Here is a 22,129-nt window from a genome sequence, read left to right as displayed (position 1 = left end):
GGTCTTGCCTCACATTTATACACAGCCTCCTTTTTTACTCAAATTATTGCTCTTGAGCTTTCAAAGGAACATCAGGAGAAGCGTTCAACTACATAAGCCACTGTAAAAGTGATGACTTGTAGGAAAAAAAAAGGATGCTAAACTAAGTAATACACCCATTAGATACAAGAGGGATTCACTAGAGAATAATAGCATGGGGTGGCAGCAAGCATAGCATACCAGAATGAAGACCTACTACATTTTAATACTCTGTGCAATTCCTGCACTTGTTCCATTTTGAGCATGTGAAAGTGACTGTTGTTTTCTCTGAAACAGCTTAGGTAGCTAGTGACTGCCAATCTCACACTTAATCTTGTAATCAGACTGTAAGAAGTACAGATAATCAGTGTAACGAATGTACTTGGTAGATTACTGGCATAATCTACACATCTCCAGGGACTGCTCAACGCTGCATTCAAAGCAATGTGGCTGCAAATCACATAGACAAGGTCTTAACTGAGCACTTCTCATTTCTAATCAGGAAGCCCAGTAGTAATTAGGCAGTGTCCAAAACTATGTATCTGCACTGTGCACATGCTTATGTGCCAACAAATGAAATATCAGCAAGAGCAACAGTTTTCAAACATGAAACAGTTGCAGCAGTACACCCTAAGAAAAACATTTCAAACCATTTCACCAATGCAAATACAGACAATTCAGATTACAGATGGTTGGGTTTTTTCCCCCTAGATTAGCCAAGCAAACTGGAAACATACTTAAGATAACAAGTAAAGTGCTCCATTTAAAAAAAATACTCATAAAATATACTGTTCTCATTTAAATATTTTCAAGATTCTAGCTTCATGTGAAATCATAGGCCTTTTGGCACTGAGGTCAGGTCATCCTTTCAGTGAAGATCACCCCAGATGAAATGGTATTTCTAATCAAGTTTCTGGTAAATCAACACATCCTTGGGATTTGTGGACAACCCAATTTGTCTCAGTGTAAACAATTTTAAGAGAATGTATAAAAGCATGACCTAGCTTCAAGAATTTAAATGGGAACCATAAGCATAAGCATTCAAGCAGCACAATGTTGATAATGGATACTGCCTTTAAAATGTTTTGTACCTCCAGTGCCTTGGTAGAGGCAGGTGGTCTTTGCAGCTCCAGAGCAAACATTCCTATTCGGAAGGCCAGGTTGTGGTACTCCAGCCGCTCACTCAATACAGTCAGCAGGAAAGCAGCTTTGGACAAGGTGTTGGTTGCCATCCATGTTTGCTTGCTGGTTGATACCTTGTTCTTTTTGCCCTGTTTGACAAAAAATTTGCAACAGGACACTAACCTAAGCACCCTAAATGATGCTACGCCTGTCCTCCTATTCTTTACAATAATCAAGAGATGGGGAGAACAAAACACACTAAAAGTGACTTCCTTTGCTGAGGAATAACAAATCCCAGTGGTTATTAATCACCATCACTCCTCCCCCTATCTCACCTCAGCACAACACAGTAAAGAGATGGCCTGTTGATGACACATATGTCCACTATTGGACTGATGCTGTGCAGGCAGGTGCTGCGTGCCTGTTCCTTCCAGGGGAACCCTTCCATACAGTAAACACTACTTAGCGCCACCACAACTGATTTGCCAGATGTTTATGTTTCTTTCTTTCCTATCCAATCCTGTATCCTAAAACAGCAAAGCTCCTAACGTTTCCAGTGCACATTATGAAATAGGAAACTAAGAAAAGACTAAGAAACACAAGAAACAGTCAGGTCACCTTCACAAATCTACACAAAATTCAAGACTTCACTGCTGTATAATCTCATAGCACACGGTAGCAGGTATCTCTTAAACAAAACATTCTTTGAAATTGATGTTAAACAGGATGTTTTGCTCAACCAGATTCAAAACAGATTCCTGAAGGAGCTGCAGCTCTTAACAAACCAAGCTGAGGAACTTGTAACAAAACTAGAGTTTCTTAAAAATTCAAACTCATGCTGAACGTCCTCTTACATTCTTTCTCCTTTTATTCCCTCACAAGTGCACAGTGATCAGGTACGTTAATGACACTCAGCAAAGTTCAACTCAAAGACAACATCAATGAAGGGCCCTGAATCACAATATATAAGAAATGCCTAGGAATACTATTGGGCCCACCCCACAACTTTCTTCTACTTTACCCTCCATTCCCAAAACCAGGTAAGTATTCTCTACCTTAGTTGGTGGCTGCTCCACTTTGAGATCTGGAGGGTTAGCCAGTAGGTCCCTGGCAAGCTCTACAGTTAAGCGACATGCTTCATTACTGTATCCATGTGCATACAGGGCTTCTGCACAGGCAAACAGGATCTGTAAGAAAGAATAGATAATCATATTCAAACCACACACCTTCAGGCTGTAGATAGCCTGCTCAAACTGCTTGTCTCAAAGTCTCTGTAAAACATAATTTGCAATTAATCTCAGCAGCAGGCACTCTCAGAGAACTCTGTGCCTCAAACTTCACCACCATTCCTTTAAGCACAGCCCTAAAACGCCTGTCTTGCACGATTAGTTCCCTTCCTCCCCCCAAGTGCTATAAGAGATCAGAGAATAACTCAAAGGAAACTGACAGACTAATTGTTTCCATGTATCTCCTTTTTGGCTGCTTGCTTATATAGGAGTAAGCCCTGAACATACATTGAGGTTATTACAGGAATGTGACAACGTGTATTTAGATTGTTTCTGGCCTTCCAAAGAACTTCTGCTTATGCAGCTGGATAGATTTTTCTCCTTGATCTTACTTATTTTGAATTTCAGCTCAATTTTCACAGAATCACATAACAGTTGATGTTGTAAAGGACCTTTGGAGGTCATCTGGCCCAATAGCTCTGCTCAAGCAGAGACATCTGGAGAAGGTTGTCCAAGTCAATGTCCCGTCAGTTTTTGAAATCTCCAAGGAGGGAGACTCCGCAGCCTCTCTGGGCAGCCTGCGGTAGTCCTCTGCAAACTGAAGAAGTGCCTCTTGGTGTTCACATGGAACCTCTCATGCGTCCATTGCTTTTGTCCTGGCACTGGGTACCACTGAAAAGAAGCTGGCCCTGTCTTCTTTGCACCCTCCCTTCAGGTATTTCAGGACACCGGTAAGATCCCCACAAGCCTACTCTTCTCCTGGCTGCACTGTTCCAGCTCTCTCAGCCTCTCCTCATAGGAATGATGATGCAGTCCCTTAACCATCTTGGTGGCCCTTCACTGGACTCTTTCCAGCATGCCCAGGTCTCTCTTGTGTGGGGGGACCCAGAACTGGATACAGTACTTCAGATGTGGCTTCACCAATGCTGAGCAGAGGGGAAGGATCACCTCTTTTAACCTGCTGACAATACTTTGCCTAATGAAGTCAAGAATACTGTTAGTTTTCTTAGTAACAAGGACACATTGCTGACCCATGTTCAACTTGATATCCACAAGGACTCTTAGGTCATTTTCTGCAATGTTCCTTTCTAGCTAGGTAGCCCCCTACTTGTAGTGGTGCCTGGAGGTATTCCTTCCCAGGTGCAGTACTTCGAAGTTCTTGTGCAAAGAGATTCTTGTCAGTCTGCCTCTTCAGTCTGACAATATCCTTCTGGATGGAAGCACAACACTCTTGTGTATCCACCACTCCCCCCACTTTCATGTCATATATGAATTTGCCAAGGGTGCACTCTATCACATCATCTAGATCATTAAGATGTTAAACAGGACAGGACCTGGTACTGACTCTCTGTGGTACTCTGCTCATTATTTTGCCTTTATCTAAATGGCTAGGAAAAAAAACCAAACACAGTTTTGCCCACATTTGCCAGATAGGACCAGCTAAAATTAGGACATGCTTGAAGACAGCACAGTAAAAGGGAATTAAGCTTGTGGGAAAGCAAGTGTGATACTACTACATTAAGATTGTAGATATCTTATGATATAATGGGTTATGATGGCTTAATAGTTAATCACTTGATATAACAACATATTAGGTTAAGTGTGACACCTGGGAGTGTGGAGAGAACACAAAGTTCATAATACATGAAGAAAACTGCAAAACAACGTTTTGAACTAGATTCTGCTCACCTCCATCCGGTTCTCCTGCTCCAGAGGCTTTATACCAGCAAATATATCCTGCTCCTCTTCATTTCCCCCTTCAGCTTTGTCATCATCTTCCTTGGCTACCTCTTGTGGATTCAGATAGTATACCTGGTAATCATCTTCCTCTTCTCCATCATCCCCTCCCCCTGCCGCACCATTCTCTCCTACTTCTTCTGGCTTCAGGCTCACACCACCGCTGTTCTCATCAGCAGAAGTCAGGTCATCATCACCGCTACCCATCTCCCCCACAGGATCTTTGGGTGATTTCTTGGCCGTGGAACTGCTCCTGACACTGGGCTCAGGTCCCTCAGAGAAGTACACCCCACCGTCCTCCTCAAAGGCATCCCTGTAGCTCCTGCTCAGTGGGCTTTCTGTAAAACTAAACGTATTGCTGGCTTCTGCACCCAGAGCCAAGCTGCTATCATCCAGGCTCATCTCTGCTAAGTCTGGCTCCAGGGAGCTGTCTTCACTGCTCATGCGGCGTTTCCCACTATGTTTGCTGGTCAAACCTTTGCTCACTGGCAACTTAGCTTTGCCCACTGCAGTCTTATACACAGCTTTATCACCTTCTGCTGAAAGTCGTCTCAGAACTCTCTGGGGTGTTTCAGAGACAACTTTCCGCTTTCCAGTAAGTTCCTTTGGACGAACTGCTGGCTCCTGGGGAGAGGGACGCAGCCTGTCCCCAGGCTGCAGACATGGTCCCCCAGGCTCCTGTCCATGGGCTCTAGCAGCCTCACAAGCAGTTTCTGCACACTGCAACCGGCAGCTCCTCTGTTGGATGGCCTTTACCCAACAAAATGAGTTTTTCTTGTCAGTGCTGCTATAGGTGATCCCAGGGATAGGATAAGCTTCCTCCCAGTTGAAGTAACAGGCTTCCACTGCTGGCTTGAAACCCTGGAATAGTTTCTCCAGTGATTTCTTGTGCTGACCCCTCTTAACGTTATCTATGACCTTCAGCTGCCACTGTCTAAGCTGGGAACAAAGATCCCTGCGCCTAAGAGAAGAAGAAAAAGAAAAGGTTAGGGAGCAGACATAAAATGCACCAGTAACAAACTTCCTCTTAAACTACAAAACATCTCCTCCTCCTTCTCTTGTTCAAAAAGCTCTTTTGTTGAATTATGTATAGACAACATTAGAAAGAAGACAGACTAGAAAAAAGAAACAGGCCTAAAAAAAACCCAAATCCTAGATAGGCCCACAACACAGAAACAAGATGTGAACAGTACCATCAAGAAAGCGTGATACAAACTGGGAGGTTTAAATTGAAACACTGTCTGCTTTGTTTTTTTAATCTGCCTCAAATAAGGCATTAGCAATGTGAGCCTCAGCACTCTGACCAGCAGGTGCCGTGAGGAAGTGCTCTTGGAATTTTGCATAAAACTGCGCTGTGTGGCCTCACCTCCAGCACTGCGTGTGGGTCTGGGTGCCACAACATGAGAATAACAGAAACCTATTAGAGAGTGTCCAAAGGATAGCCACGAAGATAGCAAAGGGTCTGGAGGGCAAAGTGTGTGAGGAGCGGCTCAGGTCCCTGGGTTGGCTCAGCCTAGAACGGAGGGCTGGGGGAGCCCTCATGGCGGCTGCAGTTCCTCACAGGGAGTGGAGGGGCAGCGCTGAGCTCTGCTCTCCGGGAACGGCCTGGAGCTGTGTCAGGAATGGGGCAGGTGGAGGTTAGGGAACGGTTCTGCCCCAGACGGCGGTGGGCACAGCCCTGAGTGCCAGAGTTAGAGCAGGATGTACACCACTCTCAGACACTGGACTTGGATTTTGGGTGGTGCTGTGTGAAGACAAGAGTTGGACTTGATCCTCATAGGTCCCTTCCAACTTGGGATATCCCATGATAAAACAGTGTGTAGGAGCTGTGAAACAGCACTGCTAACAACTTCAGTCAAGCATGACCTATACAGCCTGCCCAGGGAGGCCCTGCACCACACAGGATATCCCAGGCTACCTCTCAGCTATGTATCTTTCTACCCTGATATGTCTACCTAAAGCCCAGCAATAGGGCTTTATTTAGGCTGTAGCAGGCTGTCCTCAAGAGACATAACTATTTGCAAATCCTGCATTTGCTTGCAGAACAAGCAAGACAAAAAATATAACTGATGCTTAAATAAGTGAGGATAAAGCAAGCTGATAGGCTTAAATTCACTTAGATTGCACAGCAGTGTATGGGAACTGTCAGGTCAGGGCCTGAACCAGTGATTGAGCACCTGGTGAAGGGGCATAGCCAGCCCTGGGAGCACAGGTGCAAGCAATTCACCCACACAACCAGAAGGAGTAAACCCTAGGTCCACCCCTCCCTAACCTCATTTAAGAACTGGCAGCCAAAAGGGAAGCATCTCTACTTGGAAATAGCCTACTTTGAGGGTTTTCCAGCAAGCCCTTATCCTCAGAAAGGGGTACCCCTGACAGGGGCCTACAGGAAAGCTGGGAAGGGACTTTTTAGAAGGGCATGTAGCACAACAGGACAAGAGAAAATGGTTTAAACCAGAAGAGGGTAGATTTAGACTAGACATCAGGAAGAAATTCTTTACTGTGAGGGTGGTGAGACACTGAACAGGTTGCCCAGCGAGGCTGTGGATGCTACCTCCCTGGAAGCATTCAAGGCCAGGCTGGGTAGGGCTTTGAGCAACCTGGTCTAGAGAGAGGTGTCCCTGCCTATAGCAGGGGGTTGGAACTAGATGATCTTAAAGGTCCCTTCCAACCCAAACCATTCTACGACGATTCTTTGTTACTGAATTGTGACCAATACCTTTCTTGGGTGATCCAAAAACCATTCAGTGGCAGCTATAATCTCTGCCTTACACCATACAAGCAGGTAGCCCCATGCCCCATATTACCACAGGAAGGACAAAATGTTCCTGCATTTTGCAGGTCCAAATCTCACCTATGGCCTAAACAGGCAAGAAAGTTAGTCTGAATTGGTAACAACATTTAGGTGATCTAATTCAAGAAGTTTCTAGAAAAGTCTTTGTCTCTGTGTCAAGTGCCTCAATCAACTGCCATCCTGTTCCTGGCACAGATCTTAGAGATATGAGGTACAAGCCCAACACCTTAACCCTCTCAAATTACCAATCAAAAGCAATAGAAAACAATGTCATCAAATAGTTGCAAAGACTGTTAGAAAAAAAATCAGCTCAACAGCATAGACTGCTTCTATTTGTCTGAAGAAATTAATTAACGAGGGAGCAGACTGCTGGAGCTTAATTGAGGAAAGGATTTTCAGAAGTAAGGAGAGGGAATTACTCAGAAAAGGTGACATAAGGATGAGCACCTGCAGTGAATTAAAAATGCAATAGGAAGTCTCCTTACAATTCAGTGGAAAGGATAGCAAAGATAGATAAAAGAGGGATCTTCTTGGTGACTATTCAAATGCCAAGAGAACAGGAAATTAAGCAGAACTATTTCAATTATGCATGACCTGAAGTAGGAGATCTGAGCAATTTTGAACTGCACCAGATAACTTGAATGTGAATACATGTAGCGCTTCCATATACTTTATTAAAAGCCAAAACCTTTTATGTTTTTTTCTATGCAAGTCTATTGATGTTTGTGTTTATTTAAAACCTCATTCCCAGCTTCCTACAGTTTTTCACTTGCCTTCGCCTCCTGTACTTAGATACTTCACATTGCAGACTGTACAAGACAGAAACTGCACCCATTTTAGCACCCCTGGTGTACCATCCAAAGATAAGGCATTTCACCCATATTACACAACAGTTCACAAAAAGCAAGTGCTGTCCATGTGTAATTGAATTTAAAATACCATCCTGTTTTCATTTGTTCTGAAAAACATTTTCTGACCACATATATCACATTAGACTAACTCAGTGTATTTTGCACTTTAAATTTTTTAGACTGCATATACTAAAAAAATATTATCACAGTGTTGACCCACAGCATCTCAACTTGAGCAATCAATAATTCAAATGCTAGTCAAGTTATACTACGTAAGGATGGCAGTGATTTACCAAGGCACCATGTGATTTAGAAACCTGCCTAAGCTTTACAATTTTTCCTCAGACAATTGAGAACACTGAGAAAAAAAATGATACACCAGTGACACTGTTTGCCAATACACTGTAGAGAATAAGCTCCCTAAGAGCACAGAAAGCAAAGAGATGGTTCATCTTGAAACAGAAAATCATGAATTACTGGGCTAAACAGAAATACATTAAACTGCTGAACTGTTAAAATTAAAAAACATTACAATTTATTGGTAGCCTGTATTACCATTCAAAGACATGCTCTCCACAGAGACATTGAAATGTACACATACACTCATGTGTAAAGCAAAATGCCCAGAAAACAATATTATTCACATTACGTGATCTTGCTAGAAGTGAGTAGCAAGAGCAGTTAAAAGCAATTTGCTCTTGAAGTGTATGTAGCACACAGTCCAGAAGGACATGTCGCATGGACAGTTGGTAGAACAGCTAATGAGGTAATGATACAAACGCAACACACCCATAGGAAAAAACTCTGTGTGCCCACATAGCACAAAAATAAATGAGAGATTGGAGTCCATTGCTTAAGTAGTCCTAGTTCCCATTACACTAGCTGATTCTGTTGCTCACCTCTGTGGACTAATAGTTGGGTCAAGGACAGCCAGCCTCCAAAGAACCACCATCTCATCACACATACTTGCACAGGCATGAGCAGCTACTTCTGACTGGCCGTTGCTGCGTCCTGTGTGCCCGCTAGCACTGCTGTGTGACGCAGATGTCCGTACACTGTACCACCAGCCGGTTATCTGTAGAAGAAAACGTTCAGTGGAGCAGTGTTGTGGCTAACATCCTCGTCCCCACTCTCACCTAACTTCATACATGCAAGAAAAAAGAAGCTGTAGCTAGTACCATGTTTTTATATGACTCCAAAATAACTATGAGCATTAAAGCAGTATTGGTTTGTAAGAACCTCTCCATTTTCATTTATTTTTGTTTAGAAGGCACATGTCTGCAGAACAAAGCACTCACAAGAGGTTCTCTTGCTAAAAGCCTTCACATCTAGAGGGAAAAAAAAGTGAACAGCTGTGATAAATGAAGTATTGTCTTTCCCCTGCTTGAAGTTGAGGTATGTGATGCATAATAAGGAAATTTGCTCTGCATTTTATGTTGCAGACAAAGTGTCCTGAACTGCAAAGGGACACCTTTTCCCTAATATTAATAAAAAGGTATAAAAAAATTCATGACTCAAACTCATCAAAACCAAAGAACACAAGATTTTACTGCCCAACACATTTCTTCATGTTTTGTCAAAATGACAGTTGCTATGGGAAGTAGTTTGTTTAAAAAAAAATCATTACAAAAAATCATCTTGACTAGCCAAAAATCAAATCAAGTGTGTTGAACAAAGTAGTGCAGACTCCATATATTCTTATTTAAAAGGCTGAGGTATTTTGAGGGTGCAAAGCATATCATGGATTTAGAGTGGAGAAGCAAATGCCCATAATGCATACACTGTGTTTTAAAAAAAGAAGTTATTCAGAGATAAATTCTACAGACACATAAGGATCAGACACTGACTCAGCCTGGTTCCCCAGAATTTCTCCCTCCACAGCAAAGATGCTCAGGTACCTGTTCATAGTTGAGACACTGGTCAGTCAGAATCTCCAGCAAAGGAGCAGCGTTGCTATCCCGCCTCTTAAACATCTCCCGCACAATAGAAAGCAGGTTCCAGATCCCCTCAGGCTCTCTCCCTCGCAGGGGACGCAGAAGACAGGCCCACTCAGCAGCAGCCGGTGGCTCCGTGGAAGAGAGATACATGGAATTCACATCACTGTGGATAAAACAGAAGCGCGGGGATTTAAAAAAAAAAAAAATGAAAGCAAGCACAGCCATACAAAATCCTGAGTATATTCCATATCCAGAAGTGTATTTGTGCCTTAGATGGGACAGCCATGCATAACTTAGAAGAGGAGACACATAATGAGACTGAGAACACCCCACAAGTAGGGTATTATGCAAATGCGGTGTGCTCCACCACAGTAACATTGGACAAGCTAAACAAAAATATGATTACCTCAAAACTAAGCATCTTTTATGCCATAGCATCCTGTAAGGGCATACGCCAAACAGTGAATAAACTTACAGATTACAACAGCATTCCTTTTTCTCTTCAGGAAAAAAAAAATACCTGAAAACAACAGGAGAGGGTCCACAGAATTTATGAAGGGTTTTCTTTATGTTGTCACTCAGGGTAGATTCATCTAGGTACCAGGTGCTTTGATCTGATGCAGAGGGTCCAGCAGTGGGATCTTGATACAAGAACACATACACAGGTTTTGAAGAGATTTTCCTCTGGGTGCCCCACCACAGGGATTACAGGGAGTATGAAGCAGCGTTACTCAGTTTATTTCACCCACTGCAGAACTCATTATTCAGAACCATCTCAAAATATTATAATTACTTGAATGACTGGCATGCTGAAACAGCAGCACTACAGCCAGGTGGACTGGGAGAAATTCACAGATTGTGCCAACAGAAACCTGTGAACTTCACTGAGAAAATAGGCAGACTTCTGTACTTGGGATAGAAAACCCCAGGCACCAACACAGACTGAAAGTCAAATGGCTGAGTAGCTGAAATGGTTTAGTGATTACAGTAGGTGCCAAGCTAAACACAAACCAATGGCAAGCTTCCACTGAAAACACAAAACAAAGCAAAAAGAACCTGCAACCTAGGGTATATTCAGAAAGCTCAGCTAGACAATTCAATGAACTTATTTTATCCCCCTCTATCTAGCAGTGCTGAAGTTACACCTGAAATATCCTATCGTTTTGAATCGACCAGTACAGGAATGATACTGAGAAACCAGATAGGATTATAGCAGAGGAATATAGAGGCATGGAACACTGACCTATGAGGACAGACTGAGGAAGCTGGGTTTCTTTTGACTTAGAAGAAGAGGGTAAGGTGTGATCATTAACAGCCTACAGCTACTTGAAGTCATAGACAAACACTTATTGGTAGTGCAAGATAATAAAAATAATTAAAAATGGAATATTCGTATTGGACATTAGGAAAATTCTGGACCAGAAGGGTAATGCAGCATTAAAATAGGAATACACTATAACTTCTCTGATAACAAAGACATGGCTAAGCTAGCCCAAGCCACAGCTAACTCATCACTGCGTTACCAATAATCAACCTGCTATTTGAAAGAAGGAGAGATTCGTTCTGACCAACACTTCCAGAAACGAATGTAGTTAAACAGAAAAATCTTCTGGTAGAAAAGGTGCATTGTCTGATGCTGCCTTTCTCTGAATTCACTCCAAGGAGTCCATTACACTAACAATTTCCTGTAGCTGCACCTCATGCTTGCTTGTACTTATCCCTTTTCCTCGACCTTCACTTCCAATCCCATATACTCAGTAACCTATCAGTTCAGAAACTCAAGGCAATAGAAACGTATCTGCGTTCTGTTTTTAACACAGATTACTGAAATAACATATATCAAGGTTACCTGGGGCTCCACACACTGTGTTGATTGCAGTGGACTGAGAAGACAACAACTCATCCAGCAAGCGCTGAGCAGTTGGAAGAATCTGCAAACATGAAGGAAACTTTTGGTATAAATAGTGTTTCTTATCCTAATATGAACAGCCAAAGATCTGCCTCGATTTTCCTAACTAAAGGACTCACAAGATTTAAGTATCTCATACAGTCACGTTTTCAGAAAGGACGGTAGAGGGTGCTAAAGGTTATACAACAGCAAAGCAGTTGTTAGGCTTCCCTCTCCTTTCTCAAAGCAAACATGACATCCAAAGCTTACTTCCTATGTTCTCACCCTAAGAAGCACACAAAAGCATCACAGGTTATTAGTTCCTTTCTCATTTCTTGAGGAGGAGACAGAGCGATACCGCAGCTAATGTTGCGAGATATGGAAGTGACCACAGTCAAGGTCACCAATTTCCTGCACTTTTCAGTGTTTTACTTTTCTTGTTCCTACATCATTTCACTCAAAACCAAGCTAATGGGAACAAAGGAGCAAACTGTAAGTTACATCTATACATAACTTTTCAGGCAGACCTTAGCTCATTAACCATGCTTTTCACAGAGACCATATATATTTTAACTTAAGGTCAGCAGTAAACTAATGCAATCTCAGCACTAAATGAATGCAGCCATAGTGCCCAGCCAGCTCAGTGTGTACACAGAGAAGGCTCGCACCTGACTGCGCAGTCCTGAATAGACATACCTTTAAGGTGGTCTTTTTGAAAGAAAAAAAATGCATAGCAGGAAACTACTCTTCCCTCACTTTGAATGTAAGTCTGGGCTGAGAACTTAGATCCACTTAGTCCTTGGCATACACACTTACAACAGTTCAGGAAGTTAGGATTTAAATGACTTGCAGCAGAAAATCTGATATTTCCTCACCTCTCTCCATACAACAGCTGTGGACATTTTGCATTTCTACAAAATAAAATCATGCAAACAACCTACACTAATTTTATAACATATAGTCAAGCTCTAGTCCCAGCATATCAAAGTATCTCCCTTCAGAAATCTTAGAGACCGGCAATGAGACTGCTGGAAGCGTTTGGGGCCACGCCTTCCCTTTTTCAAGGGAATTACACAACACAGATTAAGATGCATCTGCCAAGAAAACCTATACTTTTCTGTTGGGCAGCATTGCATCAGGCTATCTGGCAAGACAGCAATAATTAAATTGTCCAGGTGCTTGGATGCACAGCTGGTACACAAGAAAGGACAAATAAACCCTGCAAAAAGGAGCAGACAGAATACATGGAAGCATTCTATCAAGCAACTCACATGCTATCCAGGAAACTAGTAGTATCACTATCAACTTTTTAAAACTCTCCTTTATTAAACATCAGACTGGTCACATAAAGCTTTGAGTCCTTAAGGAGGGAAGAGAAGCTGTCTTTTATTTAACATAGCAAGAAGCATACAATATTGATGCTCAACTCTCAGTATCTAAAAAGGTGATTTTGTTTCGTTTTTTTTTTTAATCATTTTCATTTTACATGATTTCTTTAGTTCCTAAGAAGATTAGTATTTCTGTAGGATGTTTTATCAGTAGAATATCTTAGTGTCCCAAGCACACTATCATAATACATCAGCACATGCTGACAGTAATGTAAGTCTTACACATTATGTGCACAATATTGAAACGAGACAAACTTGTGCAGGCCGGTGTTTCTCAACCTCCTTTGGTTGAACCAGCATAAAAGGTTGCCAAGCCCTTACATTTTTAATTTTAATGCAAACATTTTGCAGTCACTTAGGTATATTTGTGCAATACGTGCAAGCATTTTAGACAGATTACAGAAATGACCTGACCTTGAACTGCTCTATTATTTAAGGAATAATTGAGCAGATTTTGCCCTTAACTAACAATATGTAATGTCTGTTGCTTCCCATAACCCAAATTATTCTTGCACATCACCAAGAGATTGCACTGGGGGAAGTCAAAAGGTCACTACTCGGGTGCATTAGAAAGTACCTACCTAGAGCATATAAAACACATCCCCCCTAGGTAGTCTTATCCATTTAATCAACCAAAAAGCACAAAAAAAGAAATAACCTGATTTATTCTGACCAAACTTTTTCCACCACCCTGTAGTTATTTTACTGTGTTTGAAGTTCACTTCCTCAAGCTAATACAAACAGACATCACTTCTCTTTCTTCTTTTAAGACACTTCTAATCTTTTACTTGGCAATAGACAATTGTCAAATAATAGAATGGCAAGCTTGAAAAGAGCAAGAACTAAAAACCTTCCCAGCAGCTTACAATCAAATAGCAAAACTGGTCATCTTGTAACAAAAGACATGACATAAATTAATCCAAAATAACAGCAATTGAATTCAACAAAGTCAGTCCTATTGATTGTCCCCATTTACCTGTTGTGGAAGTTCGCTGATTAGGTACTGAGCAAATTTTTGCAATTGGTCTCTTTGTAGCCGAGACAAGGACTCAGAAACAGGTGCTCGTAAGCATACTGCAGATGCCTGGAAAAAGAAGAGGATATATAAATCGAAATCAACAGATCAGGCATAATGAAGTGCCCACTGAGTGGACAAAGTGTCACGAACAGCGGCTGTGCTGATGCATATCATGCTTGGTCTTTTCCCTTCCTTTCGTAGAGCACTGCAGATAAGATGCAAATAAGCTGCCTACATTTTATCAAAACTGTTTTTAAGAGTTTCTTCTCCAAAGAAACTGCCTTAGCAGCTGTGCTTAAGATCTGTTGTTGCTAGCAATTGCACAAACAGTGGCAGGGATTTTGCAAACAAACCTCTAAAATAGGACATAATTCTTGAAGCGCCTGGCAAAGCGACCGGCTCTGTGGGGGGCTGTTTCACAGACTTACAACTGCCTCATTTATCTATTAGAGATTTTTTTTTCCTGAAAACCAGCCCCTTCCCACATCTTCAAACAACAAATCGTAAAATAAATATCAGTTTCTTAACTTTGTTCACTACACAGAGTAAGAAGTACCTAAATGGAACCCAGCTAAAATTTAACCTGGAAGCAGGAAAGAGCAGTTTGATAACGAGGATGCTTCTGATATCAATTTATCTACACAGAACAATATCCCTTGGCTTGTAACTTGCTACTCAGCAGTTAACATACATAGACATGAAAATGCTTTTGCTGTTACCTTTCAGGTGGAAGAAAGGACTAGGGGGAAAGTGGTCATTTTTATCTTACACAGGGTTCAAAGTTTGAGTGTTAATACTGTTACTGAAAAAGTTCAGTTTCAATACCCACTTTTTAAAATGAAGCTATCTTGAAGCAGAACCCATTTTTCTGACAACTTGCCTGCTCTAAGTACAGAAAGTGAATTGATATTCCAATGATTACATCTAAGGATGGATTTAAGCCTATTACAATTGCTCACTGTGAAATGTTATCAAGCTTCATCAGGTTACTAGCGCTCATTAAAGAAACCGGAGTTGATCATAACCATGTTAGGTATAAAATATTTTGTGACCCCAGAAAATCTTCACTTTATTTCAATCATCCGCATTTTATCCTCCCTTGAAATAAATTTCTCATTGCTTCCTAAAGACTGAAGAAATAAATTGCTACGTAAGTCTGAATCCCGAACTTGTACATTGCATGTTGATTGTACCTGTTTTCAACTGGAATCTTTGGAACAAGAAATACCTACTTTTTCCTCTATACAAGACCATGTGGAATGCTAGCAGTCAAAATTATAAACATACCGTATGTTTGAAATCTACAGGTCAAAACAATGCTTATCTGTCTCAGTATGAGTTAAAATAAACAGATGAACATAAAGGCCAACAGTGATCAAAATGACTTTCCTTCTGCGCTCTCAAGGATCCTACAACCTAAAGAAAGATCTTCCACTCCTTGCAGAACTGAGAAAGAATGAGTAACCTTAGCATTTAAATGAGAAACAGGAAGGGGCCAAAAATGACTGTATCTACCCTGAGCAATTTGCACATTATCAAAGGACATTCTGCAGTTTAGAGTCTCAGTCAATTCACACTGCAGACTGCAACTGTGAGTGCACATTTGCACAATCTGTAACCAAAAGGAGTGCCAAGAACAATTTCCCTAAAGACTGCGCATGTAAAATTGTAATAAGAGACTCAGAGAAGAGGATGCTGGGGGAGAGCAGAAGTGTCCCTAAAGGCCTACATTGTGTATCCGGAAGAGACAGAGCGCCACGACGTGAGCACACCACTTGGCCCCAGCTCCACAGGTACAGCTGCATGATGTGATCCTGCATCGGTCAAACATCACTGCCACATTGTATGCACCTTTGGGTGACATCATCTGTGGGGGTACCACAGTGGCACTCAGATGGAAACCTGTTAAAATTCAGAAGTCTAAAGTTACTAATGTGGTGCCTGGGAGACAGATTCAGATAGCATGAAAATTTAAGTATGCACTATTTAAACAGCAAAATAATATGTCTAGCAACAACATGTACATGGGGATGGACATCAGTTTAGAGTCTCTAGCACTTATTTCTTCCCAATCAGCTGTGGTAGAGTACTAGCAGAAAGACATAAGACACTGTAAAAGGTAATAAAAAAAAAAGAACACACACAGATTTTAATACATTTACTAATATTTTACAAAGAAAAGCAGGACTGGATAAAGCCACTGCTGGAAAGTGTGACTTTTTGATCACAGGGCCAAAGTTAGGCTGTGCATACTTTAGGCATGACCTCTGTGTTAATTAACTCCAGCGACAGTGCAGAAGAGCAGGTTAGGTGACTTCTTGAGAATTACTTCCAACTCTGTCAATTTTCACAATTTTGTAGGGCACTAAAGAAGACAGCACTTGTGCCTCAACACTTACTGTTAACTTGTGCCTCAACACTTACTGTTAACTTGGGCCTCAGCACTTACTGTTAACTTGGGCCTTCAGAAGCTACCAATTTCTCTTAAATTCCATATCTACTTACACTGTTGCAAAAATCCTATTTTTATAAACCATGTACTCAAAAAAAAAATCCCACTTGCTTAAACTAAAATAGACAAAAAAAGGAAAATTTCAAAAAAACACCTAAAAGAATCCAGCCCCACTAGTTTGTGAACAAATACATGAATTACGAATCTGATTTCAGGCAGCATAACAAAACACTTCAGCGAGACTTGGCTTTGCGTAATCTCATAAGCAATGCACCCCAGCTGTACTCGCAATGTGTCTTCCTCTACAGCCAAGGGTTCTCCAAAGGCACAAATTTTACAAGAAGGAAAATGCCACCGGGAACACAAATCTTGTCTTTAAGGTTCCAATCACCAGTAAATCATCTTCTATAGCAGTGACTGTCAGCCTCAGAACCTTTTTTCTAGTCTCGAATTCAGTTCTAAAGCACAAAGGGTATCAATGCCATAGCCAAAATTCAGTACAACAATCCACCTTAAGCGAAAAAATATGACTTGTGCTAGATGACTGAAAATGTCTCCATCATCAGCACATGCAAATACATTACAAATCCACACTATTAAGCTTTTATTATGATATTGTGAGGTTATTATAAAGATAGTGTTCAGGAGTGCATATGCCCTACTAAATTCCATCTAAAACAATGTGCAGTATTTCCTCCTTAGAATGTAATCCCCATGCCAGTGCAAACTTAGTCTTACCTTACTTAACCTTTCTATTTCTCCTGTTCATCAGAATTCAAATCCTCTTCCTGATGCGGGTGATTATTTTGATTAGTACACATAATGCCACCCAACTTCTTTAGCCATTTTAGCAATTGGAACAGAATCAAAACAAAAGAAGGCATTCACCACAAAATTGCTGTGCTGCTTATTACTAGCTACAGTTCTAATTTATATTCCACACTTGGATAACACAACCCGAACAGTTCAGCTAGTCCTTCTAGTACACTGGAAGCACCTCGGACTGATGCCAAAATGCCCTAATTTTCACAAAAGTAAATTAAGCACTTCACAATTCTATTTCACTGAGAAAAATAAGAATTCTGAAGGTGCTAGAGAAGAACGGGTCACAGCTATGCAATCTTCTCAAGCTCCTACCATGAATATTTTATTTGTATATGAAGACAGCTAACTGATTAAATGCAAAGAGGGAAGAACTGCTACAAAGAGAGAAAAAGAAAACTTAAGGGCTTTAGTATGACATATCACAGCTTCAGCGCAACTTGTAGCTGGATGAACGTCTGCCCCTGACACTGCTAATTCAAGCAGACCTGCTTGATCCTTTTGCCCTGCCAACCTTGCTGTGCTGAACAACTGCACATGGAACGGCACAGGAAACCAGATCAGGGAAAATATCTGGGATATATTAATGACTACCACAAATACCAGGATAAATACCACAATTCAGTTCTCACTGCACAGCCAATCAAAGACTGAACCTGCAGAGACAGAAAAGGTGACAGTGAGGGGGACCATTCTGGACTTCCTAGCCCAACACTACTGATAAATGAAATGGTCATCAACTAGCACTTGTTTACAGTCAAACTGCAACTGTTTTCCCACTGGCAGACCACAGCTGTAACCTACCTGCTTGAACGTGAGGACAAGAACCATGCCTAGCGCACACCTGAGTGACTCAGTTACCTCATGGGGATCACCAGGAGTGTTCTTCCCTTCCGTCCATCCCCTGCTCCCACTACCTAATAACAGCCTATCTGCTCCATATGTAGCAGTACGTTACAAAAAAAGAAAAAACACCTACATGCACCAGCAGAATTCATTTTGCAACTGTATGCACCCTAACAAAAAAACTAAGATGTATATATTCTATTCTTGGCGAGCTACACTCCCAGGAGACCTCAAGAACGGGCTGCAGGCCAGAAGAATTGCTCTGTCAGGAGCCTCACCCCCCTGTCCACCATTTTTCTTAAATGCTCCGTGCAGACCAAGTTTAGTGCTTCTGTGAAAACATTTAGGCCTTCTACACAGAGTGCATCCTACGCTTCTCACAAGCACCAGATTTACTTTTATGCACAGAACAAATTTGTCAAGCAGCCAGTAACAATGCTTCAGAGGATGTTTGGCCCACACACACTACCAGGAGCTATCTACATCGCACAGTGGGAGTACTACATTGTCCAATGTGATACTCAATTAATACACATGGTTTTATCAAACAGAAAAGCTGGAAGTAATCAACTGCTGCATGGATTGGGTCCCACAAAACAGAGATGTCTTGTTTTTCGGTCCACAGCCCATCCTTATCACTACTCTACCCCTAAACTTACTTCATCTGTCAGGAAAACCATCCAAAAGAAATGTATGCTTTCCATTGGATATAACCCAGTTTTCAGAATTTTAGGATAACTATGATGGCTATATCAATGTCTTTTGCATTTATATTTATTTTATAATGAAATTCATTTACTGAGAAATTTAAAAACGTTTGTTTTTCTGATGTTCTGTTAGTGCTCATGATTTCAAGTGGAAATGCACAAATTTGAAACACCCCAAGCCACTCAGTAGGCAATTGGAATTAAACATTTTAAGTCATCTATGAGTTAACACCACCCTCCGGAGAATACTACTTGTAACACAGTTTCCAGATTTCTTCGCCGAAATTTGATGGTTCTCATGCCTCTATAACACTGGTAGCAAACAAGTTCTATTATTCTGCATAGAATTTACAAATTTTTCCTCCAGGTTTCTCAAGACTAACAGAAGTTGAAAAACAATAGCTGAACAAAGATCTTCAGATGGGAACTAATGGAAGGCAATTCTGGATTTTTTTATAAATTTCTTTGAAACCAAGTTAGAGGAAACTCTAAAAAGCAGAGACTTGGAGACTCTACTTGAGATGTTAGAATCCAGACTGAATCTGCTGCTGTCTTCCTTATTAACAAGAATGAGATAGAAAATAAGCCCCTGAAATTAGCAACTATAACACCCCTATTTGAGAACAGCAGTAACTTCTTCAGGGCAAGGAGGCAGGTAGATGACTGCTACAAAAAGAATGCGTGGGAGAAGGCCAACAAAAGCCCATTCTTTGTGTATATACAGCACAACACTCAAAAGAAGCGGGTTTGTGGAATGTGATGAAGAAGTGCTATTGTCCAGAAACTATGGATTTGCATGTGGACAAGATGACCACGATTTCTCATTTACATTGGAAGAGGAAAAACATAAGCCTTATACAGCCAGCCCCTGCAAAGGGAACGGGACGGAAGAGCACAAAAGCACTGTTCAACCTTTGCCCTGTTGATCACAATATCACAATACACTGCTCACTCTCCCTCAAAAACAAATCTGCTCTCAAAAGGCTGCTTCATTTCTTACATTTATTTTCACGTTTGTCAGTACATGAAATTTGAAACTGCAGCTACACACTTTAAAATCATTTACAGCAAACAACTGAACTTAAATCCACCCACTGCCCTTCTTATGGGCTGCTATTCATGGAAAAAAAATCCTTCCACTAGATAATGTTTCTCTGTTAAGGAGGAAACAACATTACTGTTTAAACAAAGATACTTCCTTCCCTTCCAAACACATAATCCTTTGTCAAGAAGCCCAGTTGCTGTACGTGTACTGGAGAAGTTTCTCCCCGGTGGTGTTGTACACCACCTCCCTTTCCTACTCCCTCAAGCATAGGTTTTGAACTAACACCCCCAGTCATTGTTAATTTACATTTTTCTACACCTCCTTATATTTTTATTTATTACTGAAACAAGTTTTGACCATAGTTTAAGCACAGTGTATTAAATTTTGTGTTCTTTTCCACTGTTAACATTGCAAGAACTACTGAATTTCAGCAAGTTTCCCTTTAACTCTTTTTTTCTCTCTCAAACATTTTCCCGCCTGAAGTTCAGCCTTAGCGGCCTCTTGCAGCATCACAGTCCTGACATCAGCAGATTACATATGCACTCAAAATTCAGTTCTAGCTTGATTTTGTTGATGATCCAAAATTATTGTCTGATCTCACTAACAACTCAATATACCTAATCTATGAGGAAATACTTCCATTTCCAATAATTCCCACTATCATTATTACAGCAGATAACAGTCTAGATAAAACCGTTCCGTACCCTTTACCTCATATTCAGAAAATAGTTTATAAATCTCTTGCAATTTGCACGACTATCTCCTTCTCCCTCAACTTATACAGCACTAGTTCCTTTTATATTCTTTACTGAATTTATTCATTCAATTGATCACCAACAGTTAGGCATTGCCAGTATCAGAGACTGAACAGGCTCACAGAACTCTCCATCCCTCATCTCTTGAAAATATAGGGACTTCCATCCTTAATGTTACACATCTGTTTATATTATTCTTTCTCTTAGTATATAGCCAGTTCCCACATGCAAATCAATAAACTAATTCTGAAGTTTATACTTGCATAAAAAAACACATCTGCAGTGAGTTGATATGATCCACCCTGACACACCAGTGACTTTATTTCACATAATTCCTTCCTATCTAACAGCTGTCACTGGAAAATGTAACTCAATATTTTTCCTTACTTAAAATGATTTCATGAAAAATCTAGAGTCCAGTTTCTTCTTTAAGATAAGATTAGTTTTCACAACTGTAAAATGTTAAAATAGCAAGGTAAGTGAGGAGAAGGGATAAAACTCACTGTGTAGCAACAGGAATTTCCTTCTGCCTTAATACTACCAGAGTAGCTGTATTATAAATACAACTATTTTGCTATAAGAATAATATTTAAGCCTGTAAACTTCATATTTGCCATAAAAACACTTTAGGCAAGGCATTAATTGGATCAGACTGATAGAAAGCCTATTTCTCTTTATTACCGAGGAGTTTAAGCATTATGGAGACAAAAGTATTCTATATTGTTTTTCCCAAAAAGTCAAGACTGATTAAGGGTCTAATCTGCAGAATTTATCTGGCTTTTCACTCAATTTTACAGCTGAGTTGACAAAGGCTGATATAAACATAGCATTTAGCTTAAGACTTTACACAAAACACATGCAGCATGGAGTTTAGCCTAGGATACAGAAAAACTAGTTTTGAGACATAGTTTTGAGAAGCTGAATGAAATCTAGAGACATGGAGCTGCAGAGTTCTTACCTATCTGGAGAGGGTCTTTGACTGCCCTCACTCGGAACAGCTGCTCCCCTCTCTGGAACTCGTCTGCACTGCCATTAGCCAAACATGAGTACAATCTGTAAGCAAGAAACATAACAGATCAAGATCAGTAGTTTCTGAGAAACTTCACACTACTATCCTCTGAAATACAAATTCATTCACAACCTAAAATCACTTACATTCCACCATCAGCATGCCACAGTAAAAACTCCTTGTACTTCTAGATGAGTTGCCCACATAGTCATGTGAGATTTTTTACATCTGTGCTCATCGGACTAATGAGCATATACAACCAACAGCTGATGTGCTCTGTTCCATCACAGGTGATCTTTGTAACTATATCAGCACTTCTGGCACTATCTCCCCTACCCGATACCAAAATGTCTGATGAAAGCATTTAAGAATTGCCAGGATGGTTCTTTCTAAAAGACTATAATACCACTACTACCCTACAAAATTCTAGATGCACAGTTGCCTAGGTAGGCAACCTACAGAAAAAAAGCTTCAGACAAAACACATTGGTAAAAGATCTAATAGCACTGAGGTT

The 22,129-nt window shown here is 40.8% G+C and overlaps 1 protein-coding gene across 3 annotated transcripts in view; it reads right to left on the bottom strand.

The window, feature by feature from the left end:
• Positions 1-22,129, bottom strand: part of ZSWIM8 (zinc finger SWIM-type containing 8) — a 71,298-nt gene that overhangs the window by 21,840 nt on the left and 27,329 nt on the right. For all 3 annotated transcript variants that reach the window (XR_002439095.1, XM_021397748.1, XM_021397749.1), the window contains exons 3-12: positions 21,565-21,659; positions 15,709-15,881; positions 13,938-14,045; positions 11,535-11,616; positions 10,206-10,326; positions 9,647-9,848; positions 8,648-8,823; positions 4,056-5,064; positions 2,196-2,327; positions 1,110-1,289 (exon numbers count right to left, since the gene is read on the bottom strand). Coding sequence is in view for 2 of the 3 variants with exons in the window: in XM_021397748.1 (XP_021253423.1) it covers positions 1,110-1,289; positions 2,196-2,327; positions 4,056-5,064; positions 8,648-8,823; positions 9,647-9,848; positions 10,206-10,326; positions 11,535-11,616; positions 13,938-14,045; positions 15,709-15,881; positions 21,565-21,659 (2,278 nt within the window). In the remaining variant the exon portion in view is untranslated. The remainder of the gene's footprint in view (positions 1-1,109; positions 1,290-2,195; positions 2,328-4,055; positions 5,065-8,647; positions 8,824-9,646; positions 9,849-10,205; positions 10,327-11,534; positions 11,617-13,937; positions 14,046-15,708; positions 15,882-21,564; positions 21,660-22,129) is intronic.

Source organism: Numida meleagris, chromosome 5, assembly GCF_002078875.1.
Source record: "Numida meleagris isolate 19003 breed g44 Domestic line chromosome 5, NumMel1.0, whole genome shotgun sequence".
NCBI lineage: Eukaryota > Metazoa > Chordata > Aves > Galliformes > Numididae > Numida > Numida meleagris.
Note: the sequence above shows the minus strand (reverse complement) of the source record. Positions and strands in the feature narration are given on the sequence as shown.